The sequence below is a fragment of the Strongylocentrotus purpuratus genome, unplaced genomic scaffold (assembly GCF_000002235.5).
Source record: "Strongylocentrotus purpuratus isolate Spur 01 unplaced genomic scaffold, Spur_5.0 spur5_scaffold_16, whole genome shotgun sequence".
NCBI classification, from domain to species: domain Eukaryota; kingdom Metazoa; phylum Echinodermata; class Echinoidea; order Camarodonta; family Strongylocentrotidae; genus Strongylocentrotus; species Strongylocentrotus purpuratus.
Window position 1 is genome coordinate 21,484,944 of NW_022145601.1, and position 18,201 is coordinate 21,503,144.

Consider the following 18,201-nt stretch of genomic DNA (forward strand, 5'->3'; position numbering starts at 1 on the left):
ATAGACCTAATCTATTAAAAGCCAAAGGACTGGCAGATAGTGAGCGAAGGAATGAGAGAGCAAGTTAGCAAAGGAATTTGCTCTCTTTTTTTGGGGGGGGGGGGGGATAACGGACCAATATATGAGCCGAATGAGCCAGATTAGGTCGAATGTGCATTCAGATAATAACTAGGTCCGTCGCACCATAGAGAGTCAATGCTAATGCGTATTGACCTTTAACAGTGCACTACGTGTTAATAGGCAGCATTTAGCTACATGAATAGTCGATATACTCACAACACATAAATGCACACAATAATACCGATGCGGCTGATCGACAAGTTTGACAGTAGACTCACAATTTGAATTTTTTAATTATTCTTTTTAACACCGGAAAGTTGAAAAAATTGTAATTTACTGCTATTTAGGTGTCATCAATTGTCACTAAAGTACCGATTTTGAGTGAAATCAGCCGAGTATTGTACAGTGGCGTTTGAAATGTCGAGAATCAATAGCACAGCTTTTAATACACAGCCAGGATAGTAATGCACCTATGTGTGGGTCCGTCGGCGTCGACGTGTTTTTTTTTTAAGAGCACAAAAATCAGCGTATGGGACTGAACATAAATTTACGTTCTGAAATCGTCGTTTTACGGGCAATTTTTCGTAAGCTGGGTTGAGTCATTGTCCTAAACATTATCAAAACCTTGGGAAATTACTTCGGTGAATCGAAATGTAAACAAAAATTTTATTTGGGTAAAGATACTTATTTTCGATACGTATCTAATTTTCATTAACGTAAATGCCCCTCAATGGTCGTGCGAAGCGTTGGTGGTATAATGGTTAGCATAGTTGCCTTCCAAGCAATTGATCCGGGTTCGATTCCCGGCCAACGCAGATGGCATATAATTTTTGTTTCACCTTCCTCTTTTTTTTAATACACATTACTCTAATTATTACTTTCACTTTCTTGTTTTCACACATTTCACTGCTTTTATGCCATTTTAATATCATTTAAAAGTAGTTAAAGTACCAGTATAGGCTGTACCATACTTTTTTTAATACACATCACTTTAATTGTTACGTTCACTTTCTTATTCTGCGCGATTCACTGCTCTTATCCCATTTTAATATTATACAAAAGTAGGTAGTACCGTACAATAATTTTGCTAACAGTACAAGTATTTATAGGCCTACCTATTTTCCTTGTTGGCTCAATACTCTTTATACAACTAAATACTTTATCTCTCGGTCACCTTGCCTCCTTCTAAAAAAAGGATCCGCATGCACCAATCATATTAAGATTTATCCAAAGATTTTTTTCTTCTTCATTTCATATTTTCACCAACTCTAAACAAATCAGTAATAGTTTTTATTGTACTCCCAGTTTGACTGAGAATGACTGTTCGATATTAAAATGGAGAAAACACAAATACTTTCTAAATTGATAATAGGCGTTCTCATTAAATAAAACACCTTCCTGGACAATTGAATCCACATTTAATGCAATTGGCTGAATAAAAAATGAATCATCATTTATTAATTGGTCAAAACATATATATATAATATATGACTGAAATACTGGCATAAAATAAGGATTAAAATAATCTAATTGATATATGTGAAGTAAAACACTATAGAAATATATTATTGGTAAAATAATAATAATTATATTTGAAAGTTGCATAGCCACAAGGGCAAAAAAGTATATATCATGAGTTGGTGATGCTAAATGAATACTGAAGAACATATTAATAGCTTTCAGAACTCTTCCTCACTTGATAATGCCGTTCACTACAAATGAGTATTGTGTTATTTTGATACTGAGGGGTAAGAGATATTCAAGTTTCTGATTCATTTCTTTAGCTGCATGCATACATGATGCAAAATCAATCCTATATTTCATGGACATATAGCAAGACAGTTTATTGCCATTTGGTCTACACTCAGTTCGTCTACTACCTCAATCAGTCTATTCCCATATGGTCTACACCCAGTCTGTTTAGGCCTATGCTATCCACATGGTCTAATAATCAATTGGTCTAATGATCATTTGGTCTAATTGTCATTTAGTCTAATTCCCAGTTTGTCTAATGCCCATTTTGTCTTCTATCCATGTGGTGTAATAATCATTTAATCATAAATAATGATAATCATGAAATGATAAATAGACCTCACAGATAGTAGACAAAAAGGGCATTAGACAAATGGTTTGACCATATGGAAATTAGACCAAATGATTATTAGACCAAATGATAAGAAGACAAAATAATTATTAGACCATGTGGATAGTACCGGTAAGGAAGGGCTGGGTGTAGACTAATTGAGTAGTAGATGAACTGGTTGTAGACCAACGGCATTTCACCAGCAAGTCAACCCCCAAATAAAATTGTTACATAATATTGCATTCATTGTATTAACATGTTTCACATAATGCCTGTCTATTGAACACTGATAAAAACCCGTCTTTGAAACCCATGGAATGACAAATTTGCTTGGAAACATATATATATATCATAAAAACTATCATAAAAATCATCATTATTCTAGACCTACCGTCTTCTTATCTCTACATTATAAATCTAGTTAATAATGAAAGACAAAAAATGAAAAATAATCACTGTGTCAATCATTTCATGAGTTTATATACAAGGCAAATGTACACACGTAAATAAAAGTTCAAGCACAGTTCATAGTGTGAAATATATTTGATACATTGTCACAGAATAGCAGTTGATTTAAAAACATATACATCGTTATCTTGAGTTTGACACCTTTTCAAACAATAAGTTACAGATCTCTTTTCCTGTATTACACAATAACAAAAGTAGAATGTAGATTTGTGTATCATTCATGAATACAGAAATTGCATTCACTTTTTGGTGCAACAATAATTTATTTTCATATATGAATATAATGTCAAAGATATTACAAATCTAAAACATGGATATATATGTGTATATCTGCTCTACATCATGATCTGGCTGGATATCAATTTAAACGTTATACTTTAAGCATAGTTTTGCTCACAAATATACAGTATAAAGAAAAAGGGGGGGGGGATAAATTCCCCCAATATTTGGCTAAGGGGGGATGGCCAATGTAATGCTTATGTTTCAAGCGTTTGGGCCAAATAAATTATTAACCATCAGGAAAAACACAATTTTTTCCAGTCAAGCGTTCATCCTTCACTGATTTCAAGCACAAACTTATAAAAAATTAAGATATATTTTGAGGTATATAATAGACATAAAATTTTTACATTTACAGAATCTATAATCTTTGCATTTATGTTGTACATAATCATACTATGGCAGCACAGCTAAAGCCGGGGAAACAATCTCCAAGTTTGGAAGCGCTTAGTGATTCTAATAAGCGTTATATAAAAACTGAGTATTATTATTAAAATTATTATTACTAGCACCCAGATATTGTGGAGGTGTTGTGGTTTTAGTGGTTCATTTACTTGATTCTCAATCCAAGGGGTGAGGGTTAAAATCAAAGCCCTGCACTATGAAACGTCTTCTGGCGAGACATTTATCCACATTTGCCACTCTCAATCCAGGTGTAAATGGGTACCTGGCAAGTGCTAGGGGTAATACAGATTGCAGGGCCCTTTGGAAGATGCTGATGAGGGTTCCCCGGGTAAACAAAATTATCATTACATTGTATTTCATTATATCATACTTGGAGCACAGCGTTGGCCGCATAATACACTTCTGACTGAGCAAATGTACAAATTACCCCTAAATATCCACAGATCTTTTAAAAATGGAGAACTCCCACTTTGTGCACTTAAGAATAATCACTGCCTAAAGTGGTGGAGCTGCTTCATGGATACCTTTTGTTTGCCCTCTTAAAAAGCATACTTCCCATCTATGCATCACAGATTGTGCTGTCTGTGCATAAATGAACAGTGATTACATCACTTTTGTGAGCACGTAACCAGTACTCCTCTTGAATGGGTTTCAGTGTTGTACAAATCGAGGGTTCAGCGATAGAAAGACGTAACTCAAGATTTTGCCAAAATGAGTATCTGATATCAAAATGTTCAGAAAAATGTGGGCTTTCCAGGAAACCCATTGATGTTAATGGCTAGTGAAACATAGACTTAACTCCGGCCCAAGCGCTCCGTGACACATGAACAACTTTTTCTCAAAATGGCCAAAATGGAATTACGTCTTTGTGTCACTGAACCCTCTAAATGACCTTTATCTGCCGAAATACAGATAGTATCTCTGAACTAGATCTGTTATTTACATTGTACTTCATCGAGGCAAGAATTATCACTATGACCTATGACCTCTGACCTCCTGTTAGGGTATAATAATAACCCTTCTTATTGAGGAGTTCTTGATGACTCCCGCTCTCGACGACGACCCCGTCTCTGATAACTGCGATGATGTCCGCGTTCTGAATCGTGGAGAGACGATGGGCAATGACGATGGATGTCCGGCCTTCTACGGCAGCGTCCAAAGCCTCTTGTACAATCTAACAGAGCAAGAAGAGGTGATTCATCATAAGAAATTAAATGTTTGGTTGATGTACATGTTAGGAGTAAAATGTAGTACAAGTTCTTATTTACTTGTTGGTAATACTTAACTTTTGAAAAAACATATTAAAAAACCAATTTTGGAAATGCCCCCATCTCAAAAAATGAAATGGAAGCTCTTATTACCATTCATGTGAAAGATGTGTTTTAACTAAACCATAATGATACAAATTTTGCTGGGAAACCGCCTACCAATTGATATATTTGGCAAAGTATTATATCTACCCGGACCGGACAGATATGGCCTATGTGTTGTGTAGTCCCATATACATCTTTCTGTGTACAGTGCTTTTAATTTTCCCAAGACTGGGCCAAATTTCTTTTAATTTTGATGATTCCAGAACCTTGCAGTACACACCAATACTTATATGCTAGATGATCAACCTTTTCTGATCGATTCCACAACGTTTCTTTCACAATGCAATCGCTTGACCAGAACTGGTCTTTACCTTTAATGTTGATTAAATCGTTCAAAATGTCAATGGATGATGGGTAAAGGTATGGAATTCCAACACAGACATTAACACAGAGAGACACGCCGGAGGGCAGGGTATAATCTAACCTTAAATACAATGAAATCTGTATAGAAAGACTGCCACAGGGAAAACAACAAATTGTTTATGGGAGGGTGGTCTTTACAGGCAGGTTGTTTTATACTTCACTTTATATCTCTACAGGTGGTCGCTAAAGCAGAATCAATTGCAGGTTTGATAGCAGATTTGATTGCAGGTTTGATTGCAGGTTTGATTGCAGATTTGATTGAAGGTTTGATTGCAGGTTTGATTGCAGGTTTGATTTGCAGATTTGATTGCAGGTTTGATTGCAGGTTTGATTGCAGGTTTGATTTGCAGGTGTGATAGCAGATTTGATTGCAGGTTTGATTGCAGATTTGATTGCAGGTTTGATTGCAGGTATGATTGCAGGATTGACCCTCTATTGGTTCCTAGAAGCCAGTATATGTGTAAGACAAGAGTACTAGTTTACTTACCTTTTCGCTCTCTGTATCAAGTGCTGAGGTAGCTTCATCCAGGAGTAGGATACGAGGATTCCTAGCCAGAGCTCTGGCGATGGCTACTCTCTGTTTCTGACCTCCAGACAGCTGAGCTCCTTTCTCTCCTACCAATGTGTCATAACCCTAGAAATATAGGAAACAAGATTCCCGTAATCAATCTTTTCATGAAGTGGTTTGTTCATGGTCTCATACATGTTAGTTTCAGTGGCAATTCATTTTTACTCTTTTCAATAAGAAAATGGCAACTTGTTAACTACATACAGGAAGGAGCATGGAAGAGGAAGGAGGGGGAAAGAGGGAGGGGACAAAGGAGGAGGAAAGAGGGAACAAAGGAGGAGGGGGACAAAGGAGGAGGAAGAAGAAGGGAGGAAGAAGGGGAGAAAATAGAATGAAGGAGAAATAAGAAGAAGAAAGGGAAAGATTGAAAAAGGAGGAAAGAGAGGAAAAGGGATGACGAGGGAGGAAGGACAGGAAAGTAGGATGGAGGAGGAGAAAGAGAAAAGAAAATGGAGAAAGAGGAATCCCAAACTCACCATAGGTAAATTAGAGATGAAGTTATGAAAGGAGGGGGATAAAGGAGGAAGAAGGAGAAGGGAGGAAGAAGGGGGAGGAAGAGGAAAGGAGAAAGGAGGAGCAAAAAGGAGGAAAGGGAGGAAGAGGGAGGAAAAGGGATGACGAGGGAGGAAGGACAGGGAAGGATGAGGAGAAGGAGAGAAAAAATGGAGAAAGAGAGAAAGAGGAAATCGCAGACTCACCGTAGGTAAAGTAGAGATGAAGTCATGAATGTTGGCCATCTTGGCAACCCTTTCAATGTCCGCCATGTCCATCTCCCCATCCACGCTGTACTGAATATTTTCCTTGATGGAGCATGCAAAGAGAATAGGCTCTTGACTGACGACTGATATGTTAGCCCTGAGCCACTGCACGTTCAGATCCGTGATGCTCTTCCCGTCTATAGACTATGGATGATTTTAAAAAATGGGTAGGGAAAGTGGCATTATGTGGCTTGATATGACTTGGTTACATTTCCATGGACAAAAGAGCATAAGATTATAAAGAGGACAAGAATGTCAGGTATTATTACAAAACAAACTTTCAATGCTTGGGATCCCCAAGAGAAAAAAACTCTCATAAGGAACAAAGTTGTACATTTTGTGGTTGGATGCTCATCAGCTTTTAATTCTGGGTTACTATTTCATTCAAAACATAAATCAGAATCATTGGACTTTTACTCAGCCTTGGGCCAACATTGATGTTCAGTAGAACCTGATTTTACCCAAAGTAAAATAAGATGCAACTGAGTATCAGACAGCTAGCTAGCAGACATCAGCTAAAAACTTGGAAAGCCAGGCAGTAAACGAGTCCCACAATTTTTGCCAGAAGGATTGTTCTTTGGCCTGCTTTGATGGTTAGATTAATCCTAATCTAATCTAATCATATACATCATTAAGAGTAGAATCATTTTGATATCTTACCACTGAGCCTTGCTCAGGATCATAGAATCTCTCTAGAAGTGATACCAGAGTACTTTTACCGCACCCACTCTCCCCTACCAGGGCTACAGTCTGGCCTGGTTTGATCGTTAGATTGAGTCCCTTGAGAATATCAACGTCTGGTCTCGTGGGATACTTGAAGTCGATGGTGTTGTAGCAAATCTCTCCATTCAAGGTACTCTGTAATACAACACAGAATAAGGACAAATATCAGACACTTTTTTTTCTCACCATTTAGACTAATGGTACTACAATTCTCAATAGATAATTAAAATAGTATTGAAACTGAAAACTAATGCTACTGTTATATTTTAAAATCTGGAAATGTTTCATTTTTCAGAACATCATCAAAAAATAAACAAAATATGTGTAAAATTTGTGAAACAGAAAATAAACAATAAATGCTGTGGTGCACATTTATAACCTAAACTTTAAAGAGACAGTGTTATTCATTTCATCAAGATATATACTCTGATATTGATCATTTTATGACACATCACAATACATCACAAGACACAACATGAAAATGAAAAACATTTTACCACCCATAACCACCCCAAAATCAGGTTTGTTCTCTGAGTAGCTCAGTGCATAGGATTCGTAGTGAGCAACATGTACCCGGTATTGGTGTTTGTACATGGATAAGCATATTGAAATATTTCAAACCAGTTGTATCTATTTCAGATGTTTATCTTCTAAAATACTTTTTAATCAGCAAATAAGTGACAAATATCTTTGACTTACAGGTTTAAGGCCGCTCTTGGAATAGTTATCAATAAGAGGTTTTGTGGCAAATAAATTGAGGATGACATTAGCGGAGTGCCTGGCTTTGGCATAGTCTGGCAGGAAAGCTGATGCTTGACCAAGTGAGATACCGGCAAAGGCGATACCAAAGACAACTCTGCAATCAAGAAAGCAATATAACATAAGTCATTGGATAAGTATAATATGAATCTTTCCAGAGTCATAGGCTGTTCTACATATAACAGCTCAAATTATGATATTTGCAATACTAAAAATGATATTACTTTTGTTAAATTTTTTTTTTAAAGGTTATAAAAGGGCTAACAAATTTTTTTTAAATACATAGAAGTTGGACCAACTAAATTACCTTGTTATCAATGTTTGCTACAACAATGTTCTTTATCATGAACTTCCTCTGTATTTCATCTTGAATTTCTGAAAACAGTCTTATGAATTGGATGTTTGAATCATATAACTCCAATTAAAGTTTCGTTGTAGGCCTGGATGTAAATATTGTCTCCTCTCTTCTTCACCCTTGACAATCTGGATGTTTTATAATGCTTTTCTCTTTTCTCCTTCTTTTTGTTGATGAAATTTTATTTCATTCTTTAAAATTGTTATCATAAACTTAATAGACAGACATATTAACATGAAGTAAGTGAGATAACAGAAATACAGAAGCCCCACTGCACTAGTTTGGCCAGGAGGGATTAGCTCTCCCTGCATGGTCACTGACAGGTGGTTATCTCATCAAATCAGCTCTCAATTGACATAAGAAAAAGAGGATCATGGGGGACCGGGGGACCAATGGTCACCGATTAGGCATCGTTTACTATATAGAGGGCTCAAGTAGCTATGAGTAGTGCATCGGGGCTTTAAACAATAAGTACAAGAGGTATGTTAGAACTCACTTGAATACTTCATCTGTCGTCATCTCTCCCTGAGATACAAGGTAACCACCAAACCTGAAGGCTGCAGCGTACAAGAAGAACACCATGCCCTGGGTGATGCCAAAGGCTACAGCATAGTATTGAGTGTTCACCTGGCCCTGACTGCAGAGGTACATGTACAACGTCAAAGACAAGGAAAAAAACGTTAGAGATAACGAAAAAGCGTAAAAGATAACAAAAAAAACATCAAAGATAACAAAAAAAACATCAAAGATAACAAAAAAAACGTCAAAGACATCGAGAAACCGTCACATATAACAAAAAGTCTGTGATAACATGATGTGTATCGAGTTCAGTCTCACACTGGAAAATTACAAAAAGGAAAGAAAAACGAAAGACCCTGGAAAGAAAAATTATTCATGACACACTTTCCAAATACAACGCTATGAATAACAAAGGGCTTCTTACACAAAAGGCAGCTGCAGCATATCGGCATATCCCTGGTACATTTTATCTTCTAGAGTGAGAGAGGCAACCGTCCGTACATTCTCTATGGCTTCAGCAGCAATCTATGTGTGTCAAACAATGAAAGGAATGTAGATTTTTATGTAGAAGTGTACCAGTATTTTAATGTCAGTAAATATATAATGATGGACGATAATTTTTTTCAAGAGATAAAAACATTCATGTAAATAATAACAAATGGTTACCATGGCACGATGAGCCTGGGCAGGGTCTCACAAAACCATCATAAGTACAAGTTCACCGACATCCCATTGAAATGCGTGTATTAATTATAACACACGTTTCAATGGGATGTCAGTGAACTTGTACTTATGACGGTTTCATGAAATGCTGCCCTGGAAGCCATGGCCCTCAACCTTTAGCTGTGGGTAAACGGCAATTATTCTTATTTTTATTTTGTCCGGTGGGGCATAGCAAAGAGGTTTGCCATGCTCCCATGACCAGCAGAAATACATGTATAGGTTTATTGTTTTACTATCTTTTAAAATCATATGCCTTGTCTTAATGATGATGATGATGATGATGATGATGATGATGATGATGATGATGATGATAATGATGATGATAACAATAAGAATAATAATCATAAAATGTCTTGTGTATCCAGGGTAGTCTCATCAGTATCAATAATATTCTCCCCAAGGGCTCGATCTGCAATCATACTATTAACCTGGCTTTAGCTGAGCTACCATGAAACAGTGCTCAAACATTCTATGGAATTTCTTTCTACTGGGTACCCATTTACCTCACCTGGGTAGAGTGTGACAAATGCAGATTAATGTCTTGCCAAAAGACATTATTGCTATCACGAGATTGTGATCCACAGTACGATGATGAATCCATTAGTATTATTGTCCTTTGGAGATAATCTCTAATTTCTTGACATATTCTTGCTTTTCTGCTCTGGACTTCTTTTCATCTTCCTAATGATTCTACTATGCCCATACAATCCATTTGAAGATTTTTAGAAAATGAAAAATTAATCATGAGATACAATGACCATTTTTCTCTGATATTTGTTTAAAAAAGCAAGCAAATTCTTACTTTTCCAGCTTCTTCTAGGAGTTCGGAGTCTCTCTTCTGTGTGCCTTGCATGAGCTTGAGCTGCAAGCCACCGGCCACAACGAGCAGGGGTACGCAGGCCAGGACCACCAGGGCTAGCTTCCAACCGAAGACGAACCCGATCACGAGTGCTGCCGCCAATGTGACCGCCGTCTGGAAGAGGGTGCTGAGGCGCACCCCTGTCGCCTGAAAGCAGGAGTAAAGGTGAGATAATAATAATAATATTCTGCTTTTAAAAAGCGCTTAATACAAATGTCTCTAAGCACTTTACAGATATACTATTACCCCGGTCATTGGATTCAATACTTGTTTGCACACACTGTGTGCACAATCTCCTGAAGGGATGATGAGAACACAGTCACTAAATGAACAGCTTCAGTTTGAATAGTACTCAAAATTCATCCCCCCCCCCGAAAAAAGGAAATAAAAAGAAAAAGAAGATTTCACAATTTTGGTTGCTTTCTTTGCCTCTCTGCATGGTGGCTTGTTTGCCACACATGCTACCTTGCACAAAACTATAGGCACATGTACCAATTGACAAAAAATTGCTTTGAGCACACAATGGCTTTTTAAAATTACCCATTTTCTTGTCTTGATATTAAAGCTCAATGCCAACCCTTTAAACACTGGTATAGGTTATTAACCACAACAACAACAAAGAACTTGTGCACATACAAGGCTCATCACTACGCGTAACCCTAACCTTAAACCCAGCATAAAGCAATGTTGCAAACCTAACCCTCACCCTTTATTTTGATGAAATGAAGCCCAGTGCAAGTCTTTCAGTGGGATTCTCAAGACACATTTATTCAAAATTGCGTTTGATGATTAATTAACTCTGTTCACTTTGACGTGTATTCCATATGTATTGCAATTTGTATGTCTATTTGCATTTTTAGTTTTGTATAAGATGTAATTGTATATCAGTCTATTTTGTGTGTATAGCGCTTAGAGACTTCGGTGGTAAGCGCTTTATAAGTAACATTTTTATTATTATTATTATATGATTACAAAATATCAGGTCACCAAAAAACTTACCCCTTTCACATTTGACGCATCAGCAGAAAGACGAGTAGCCAAGGCACCTGTGCTATGAGTTGGTTGGTCAAAGAATGCAACGTCCTGGGGCGAAAAGAGGAAATTAGGTTAAGTTTCAATGATTGCCGTGGAGAGAAAACTTGTGAGTTAAACATAAGTCACTGTGTAAACCCTGAGCCTCAAAGTTTGTGTTGGCAGATTTATAAATAATCCTCACCTTGAAGAAGAATTGGACGAAGAAGAGGAATAAGAAAAGGGAAGAAGGGGAAAAAAGGGGAAAGGGAAGAAGGGGGAAAAAGGGGAAAAGGAAGAAAAAGGTGAAGGAGGAGACATGGAAGGAGAAGATCGAGAGGGGAAAGGAACCAGATAAAGGTAGGATAGAAAGACAGAAGGAGGATAAGGAGGTGAAAGGAGAGAAGGCAGTGTTGAACTTTCTTAAAATAGTAGATTGGGCTTCACTTTTTGGCTCTCCAGGTTTGATAAAGAAAACAAAGCACAGCTAGGAGCAGATAAGGAAGAGAACAATGATGAAGATGAGGAAGGGAAAGAAAAACGGAAGAAGAGAAGAACAAAACTAGAGGGAGAGAAAAATGAGGTAAAATATAAATGAAGTGGAAGAAGAAAAAACAGAGGAGATAGGAAAAATTGACAAGGTGACATTTACTCTTGACACTAAAAGTTTAAATTTTGTGATGAAGATGGCAAAAATGTACTTTTTCTTAAAGAAGAACAGATAGGTGAATTATAAAAGGAGTATGGGGAACAGGAGAAGAAGAAGGAAGATGAAGAAAGAGGATGATGAAAGAAGAAAAGGAAGAGGGGAGAAAGAGTAGAAGAAGAGATGGAGGTAAACAGAGATGGGAGGAGATCTAGAGAAGGAAGAGGAGGGAAAAAGAAGACATGGAGCAAAGGTGGGAGCTACAAAAAGGGAGGATGAAACAATTAAAGGAGAGAAAGAAAGAAGAGAAGAAAAGGAAGATCAAAGAAAGGAAGAGGAAGAAAGAACAGAAGAAGAGATGGAAGTAAGAAGAGATGGGAGAAGAGATACAGGGAGGGAAAAAAAGGATGAAAAAGGAAAGGAGAGGAGGGGTGACCAACCTGTCGTAGAATGGTGGAGAATGCTTTACTTCTGAGCCTCAGAGTCAGTTCTTCTCCAGATATCGCAAGACAGCTGATGCTGACGGCGTAACCAACAAACATGGTTCCTCCAAGAGCTACAAACATACAGGACCAGAACACAGCTGCCTCTTCTATTTCATCATTAGGTAAACTAAAGAGCTGCAAGAAATATAAAAAAATAAAACATTTCCAGTTTTTCCTTCAAACTCGGTTTCTTGTTTCCAAACCAACTCTATTGCAAAAAATCAATTGTCGGTGCTTTTTGGAGCAGCTTTGGATACACTAAAGATACACTTATACCAGAAATTTCAAAGGGCTTACAGATGCCGTAAATGTATTAAGTGCTACATAAACCCAGAATATTATCATTATCATTAAGCTTCATTTCTTAGAAATACTTTAATTTAACAAACCATTTTCTAAATTGCATATTGTGCAGTGGCTTTTGTTCTTCCCAACAAGTCTATTGAGTGATCTGTACAGCTTTAAACACCAAAGATCGACTGTTAAAGGGAGTGGATCGTCAGTTTCTACATGCAGAAGGCCATAATTCGCTGACACCAGACTTGGTGGAAATACCAAGTACAAATCTGCACACAGCAAACCCGTAGGCCAATCGAGAATTATCCCCTAGTCTCTCTGAGAGTCTTCAGTGAGGGAAGAGCAAAGCATTACATAAGGTCTAATACCGTATTTGCCGGCGTAAAGACCGCAGTATTTTTGGAAGAGAAAATATCAAAAAGTCGGGGTGCGGCGTATACGCCGAAACAGAAAAAATCGCAAGTCAAAACAGCACGTCCATTATTTGTAGGCAACTTCATACAAAAAAATATATTAACAAAATTGACTTGAAAACACATCGGACAAGATCTAGTCTGAACCACGTCAGCAGCAAATTTTGAAGAAGTTATCTTTTTAATCGTTGTGCAACCAAAGAAATAAGAAGAAAACTGACCAGAAACTCGTACTAAAAATCGTACTTGTAAAAATGTCCTTGGCTTAGACAGCGCATGGCCCGGTAACCAAAATCATACCTCGCTCACACACTCTGTGGTGGGGAGCTACCAGGCTGGGAGTTGCAACAAATCCAACGCAGCTTCGGAGATTCGCGCAATCGTCGGTGTTCTTAACTTTTCAGTAAGATAATTCTGAATTATAATTGAGACTATCTAATTAATTAAAGCGAAAAACTAACCTCGGTAGATCTCTAATAACAATACAAAAGCTTGTTTATTTTCTCCATTTGGCGGGACGATAGGGGTAAGACCGGATAACATTATGGCCACAGCTTGGTTATGGCAGGCCATTCATGTTTCTGTATGCATGCGAAGCGCCCTCTAGTGTCCAATGAATGTGCTAATCTGCCTAAAAATCTATGAAAATTTGCTAAATTACGATCATTTGCTAAATTACGATCATTTTTTAGGTAAACTTCATGTAAATTTATAAAATGATTGATAATTTTGGTATTAGTTTGTAGGAAAAATGGAGTTCTACGAGATAATTATGATTATTTTCTTTGGTCCGTTTTTTTTTTTTCTCTCTACGAAATGTCAAAGTTGGGGTTGCGGCCTATGCGGCGGTGCGGCCTTTACGCCGGCAAATACGGTAGGCATAAAACTGAAGGCTAACCCTGGTGGTGAAAAACACCTGTTATTGGGTAAACACCCGAACAGTGTCGAATTCCCCATGAGAGCTGACTTCTATGTGTCTTTAATACACAGAAGAACATTTCATACTTATCAGGGGGACATTTGGGAATAACTTGTTCTCTAACCTTGATAATTTCACTGAAGAGGATGGCAAAGACGGGCATAGTGACTCCTAGAATGGCTGAGAAGAAGCATCCGATGACGATGAGATACCACTCAGGGGCGTTGAGCTTCAGCACCTCCCAGTAGCTAGCCTTAGGAATCTCTTCTTCCTCCTCCTGTAAATAGTAGTATAAAATTATGGTTCATTTGGTATCCCAGTGATAAGATGAATCACAAGCAGAAAGTAAAACATTGAGCTTCAATACGCCACAGTAGCTAGCTTTAGGAAACTCTCTTTCCTCCTTCTTTAGAGAGAATATGAAATCATTATTCACATTGGTATGCAAATGACATAAATAATCACAAGCTTAAAGTAAAATTAAGCAGTTTTTATCTCTCTTTTCGACCTTTGCACTGCTGGATGAGATATGTCAAAACTTCCGTCATCCTCCCTCTACCTCCCTCCTTCTGTCTCCCTCCCTCCCCCGTGACAATGCTGTCTACCGTGTGAGTCAAAAAAAAGTTTACACCTAGAAAATTGCTTATTATTTTAAAAATCATCTATGAACAGTAAATTATTATACATCTTATGAAAGAGTGTTTAATCCCAAATCATTTGGTATCATTTTTGTGTTGTTTGTGTTCATGCTTTGGATGAACATGATGCATTGTTTGCGAGAGTGCAAAAATCGCTTTGCGCCAAATTGATGCCTACAGCATGTATTATGTTGGGATTAGCGCAATGAGAGAATGAATTGAATGTATCAAATGAAATGCATTGCATATGCTTTTGCAGAAGCAAAGTCACACACGCGCGGTCAAATGTTCGTTGATATTTGATATTCGATATTTGATATGTGTTGCATGATTCATTTTGGTAGGGATGTTATTTCGATCTGCAAATACCGAATTAATAACCAAATCCTAATTTTTTTTATTCAAACATCACACAAGCAACTTTGGCGCAAAATCGCTTTTTGCACTCTCGCAAACAATGCCGCCTGTTCATTCAAGCATGAACACATACCACACATAAATGATACCAAATGATTTGGGAAAAAACACTCTTTCATAAGATGTATAATTATTTACTGTCAATAGATGATTTTTGAAATAATTAGCAATTTTCTAGGTGTAAATTTTTTTTTGACTCACTCTGTATATACATACCTCATCAGTTGTATCTTTCTTTCCATCGTCAAGACTGCTTGACGAGAGATGGCGTGACTTCTGATGCGAGAGCTGCCTTGAGATCTTGTGATGACTGGGTTGACGCTTCATCAGCTCTCCCACCTCTTCCGCATTATCTGGAGAGCAAATGATAGAATTCCATCAGGATTATTGATGAATCAAACTACCGACATTGAAATATGGATGGATGGTTATGGCATTGTTCCCTGACTTCCATTTTGTTTTGCTTCATTGGATTTTTCACCTTCAAATTTACTTGTTGACAAGTGAATTCTTGACTTACCTGTTTCCTTAGGCAATGCATTAAAAGGTCCTACTATCTCATCAACAAACTTTGTGCTTTAAATCTGTTTGTAACGTGTTCATTTGTTTTTGTTCAATGTTGAAATGCATTGTACAAGAATGTTATACTATCATCAATATTACAAGTCTGGACTTACAATTTTGAGATTTTGTATGCATATACCTATTTATACTGTGACAAAATTTCATGCCATATTTATATTAAACTGTACGTAGCGAAATCAAAATTCATTTCTTGCAGCTCAACATTTACTGTAGTGTATAAGATGTACTGCTCATTGCCTCAACACAGAGCATGTTATATAGTGGCTGCAGGAGCTATTTGAGTATAACTAGAACATCATAAATTCTCTGACCCCAACCAATGATATCCAAGACTTTTCTTGGCCTAGACATTTACAACCTAATTTCCTGTACTGACCCTCTTCTCCTTCCTCCTTGGCAATGATCTGCAGAGTGACCAGCTGTTTGTAGGTTCCATTAGCCTTCATCAGCTCGGCGTGGTTCCCAAACTCCACCACCTTCCCGTCGTTCAGGGCATAGATGATGTCAGCATTCTGGATGGTCGAGAGGCGATGGGCGATCACGATGGTGGTACGTCCTTCCGAGGCCTAGAGTGGTAGAGGATTAAAAACATGCATTGTTAGTGAAGAATTTGTTTTGGATGGATGTAGTGATACCAAGCAAACCTCTTTTGCAATATCCAGTGATAACCTATAACATTGACGGCCACTCATGTACCGTGTTATACATCCTTTCTTTCTACCTATTTTTATCCATCCAGCTGTCTGATGTTCTATTAAATCTGAGGTGTATACATCCCCCCATCCATTCTATTCACCTAAATGTGTATCCATCCATCCACCCACCCACCCACCCACCCACCCACCCATCCATCCATCCATCCACCCACCCACCTAAATGTGTATCCATCCATCCACCCACCCACCCACCCACCCACCCATCCATCCATCCATCCACCCACCCACCTAAATGTGTATCCATCCATCCACCCACCCACCCACCCACCCACCCATCCATCCATCCATCCACCCACCCACCCACCCATCCATCCACCCACCCACCCTACCACCCACCCACCCACCCACCCATCCATCCATTTATCCATCCATCCTCCCACCCACCCAACCACCCATCCTCCCACCCACCCACCCACCGATCCACCCACCCACCCATCCATCCATCCATCCATCCACCCATCCATCCATTCATCCACCCACACACCCACTCACCCACCCACACACCCATCCATCAATCCATCCATCCACCCACCCACCCATCCATCCACCCACCCACCCATCCATCCATCCATCCACCCACACACCCACTCACCCACTCACCCACCAACCCACCCATCCATCAATCAATCCATCCACTCACCTACCCACCCACCCATCCATCCACCCATCCACCCTACCACCCACCCACCCATCCATCCATTTATCCATCCATCCACCCACCCACCCAACCACCCACCCACCAATCTACCAACCAATCCACCCACCCATCGCCCACCCATCAACCCACCCATCCATCCATCCACCCACCCACCCACCCACCCACCCATCCATCCACCCACCCACCCACCCACCCACCCACCCATCCATCCATCCATCCATCCATCCACCCACCCACCCATCCATCCATCCATCCATCCATCCATCCATCCATCCACCCACCCACCCACCCATCCATCTATCTACCCACCCGATGCAACTTACCCTGTCTAAGGCCTGCTGGACCAACTTCTCACTCTCGCTGTCCAGAGCAGACGTAGCTTCGTCCAGTAGCAGTATCCTAGGGTTACTGACCAGAGCTCTGGCGATGGCTACTCTCTGTTTCTGACCACCGGACAGCTGGGCACCCCGCTCTCCGACAATGGTATCATAACCCTGAGAATAAGGGGTAATTAGAAATAATGAAACTCAAAAGATGTATACAGTACTTATGGAACTTAATTAAATTATTATAATATAAATATGAAAGTCAGAAGAAAGGATGTTAATTTTGTGTAAATTGGATATGTTTTGTGGTAACACAAGGTATCTGTGTCTATTCAAGGTAGCACCTTTGAAAAGTTAAACTGAGATATCCTTCATGTTCATTTACAACTATTTCTCTCTTTTTTTGCTGGGGCTAAATTGCTCTCCAGTATTCTATATGCATTTACTATCAAGGATCCCCGGTGTCATTGCCCAGAGAACCTGGAAAGAATACCCAGGCACATTGGAGCCCCATATCATGAACAAAATGCAACCTGACATGCCTGAAACTGAAAGACAAGATCAACTTTAAGTTGGACTTAAAGGTAAAGACCAGTATTGGAAACGCCCCAATTTCAAAAAATGAAATGGAAGCTCTCATTACCAATCATGTGAAAGAATATGTTTTGACTAATACATGATGATAAAAAATTTGCCGGGAAACCGCCTACTAATTCATATATTTGGTAAATTTGTTTCTCTCATGGTCTGTGAGAGATATAGGGTAGCCCCATATACATCTTTCTGTGTATAGTG

At 38.7% G+C, this 18,201-nt stretch overlaps 1 protein-coding gene and 1 non-coding gene across 2 annotated transcripts in view; one reads left to right on the plus strand and one right to left on the minus strand.

The window, feature by feature from the left end:
• The first annotated feature begins 803 nt into the window (after positions 1-803).
• Positions 804-875, plus strand: TRNAG-UCC. Its single transcript has one exon. It is a non-coding gene; the product is annotated as a tRNA-Gly (tRNA).
• A 1,720-nt stretch (positions 876-2,595) lies between these two features.
• Positions 2,596-18,201, minus strand: part of LOC582726 (ATP-dependent translocase ABCB1) — a 33,167-nt gene continuing 17,561 nt past the window's right edge. Inside the window, exons 12-25 of the mRNA XM_030987042.1 lie at positions 17,404-17,574; positions 16,083-16,272; positions 15,337-15,474; positions 14,191-14,345; positions 12,393-12,572; positions 11,295-11,378; positions 10,239-10,442; positions 9,138-9,238; positions 8,691-8,831; positions 7,780-7,936; positions 7,018-7,215; positions 6,298-6,501; positions 5,519-5,665; positions 2,596-4,469 (exon numbers count right to left, since the gene is read on the minus strand). Of these exons, the coding sequence (XP_030842902.1) occupies positions 4,275-4,469; positions 5,519-5,665; positions 6,298-6,501; positions 7,018-7,215; positions 7,780-7,936; positions 8,691-8,831; positions 9,138-9,238; positions 10,239-10,442; positions 11,295-11,378; positions 12,393-12,572; positions 14,191-14,345; positions 15,337-15,474; positions 16,083-16,272; positions 17,404-17,574 (2,265 nt within the window). The 3' untranslated portion in view covers positions 2,596-4,274. The remainder of the gene's footprint in view (positions 4,470-5,518; positions 5,666-6,297; positions 6,502-7,017; positions 7,216-7,779; positions 7,937-8,690; positions 8,832-9,137; positions 9,239-10,238; positions 10,443-11,294; positions 11,379-12,392; positions 12,573-14,190; positions 14,346-15,336; positions 15,475-16,082; positions 16,273-17,403; positions 17,575-18,201) is intronic.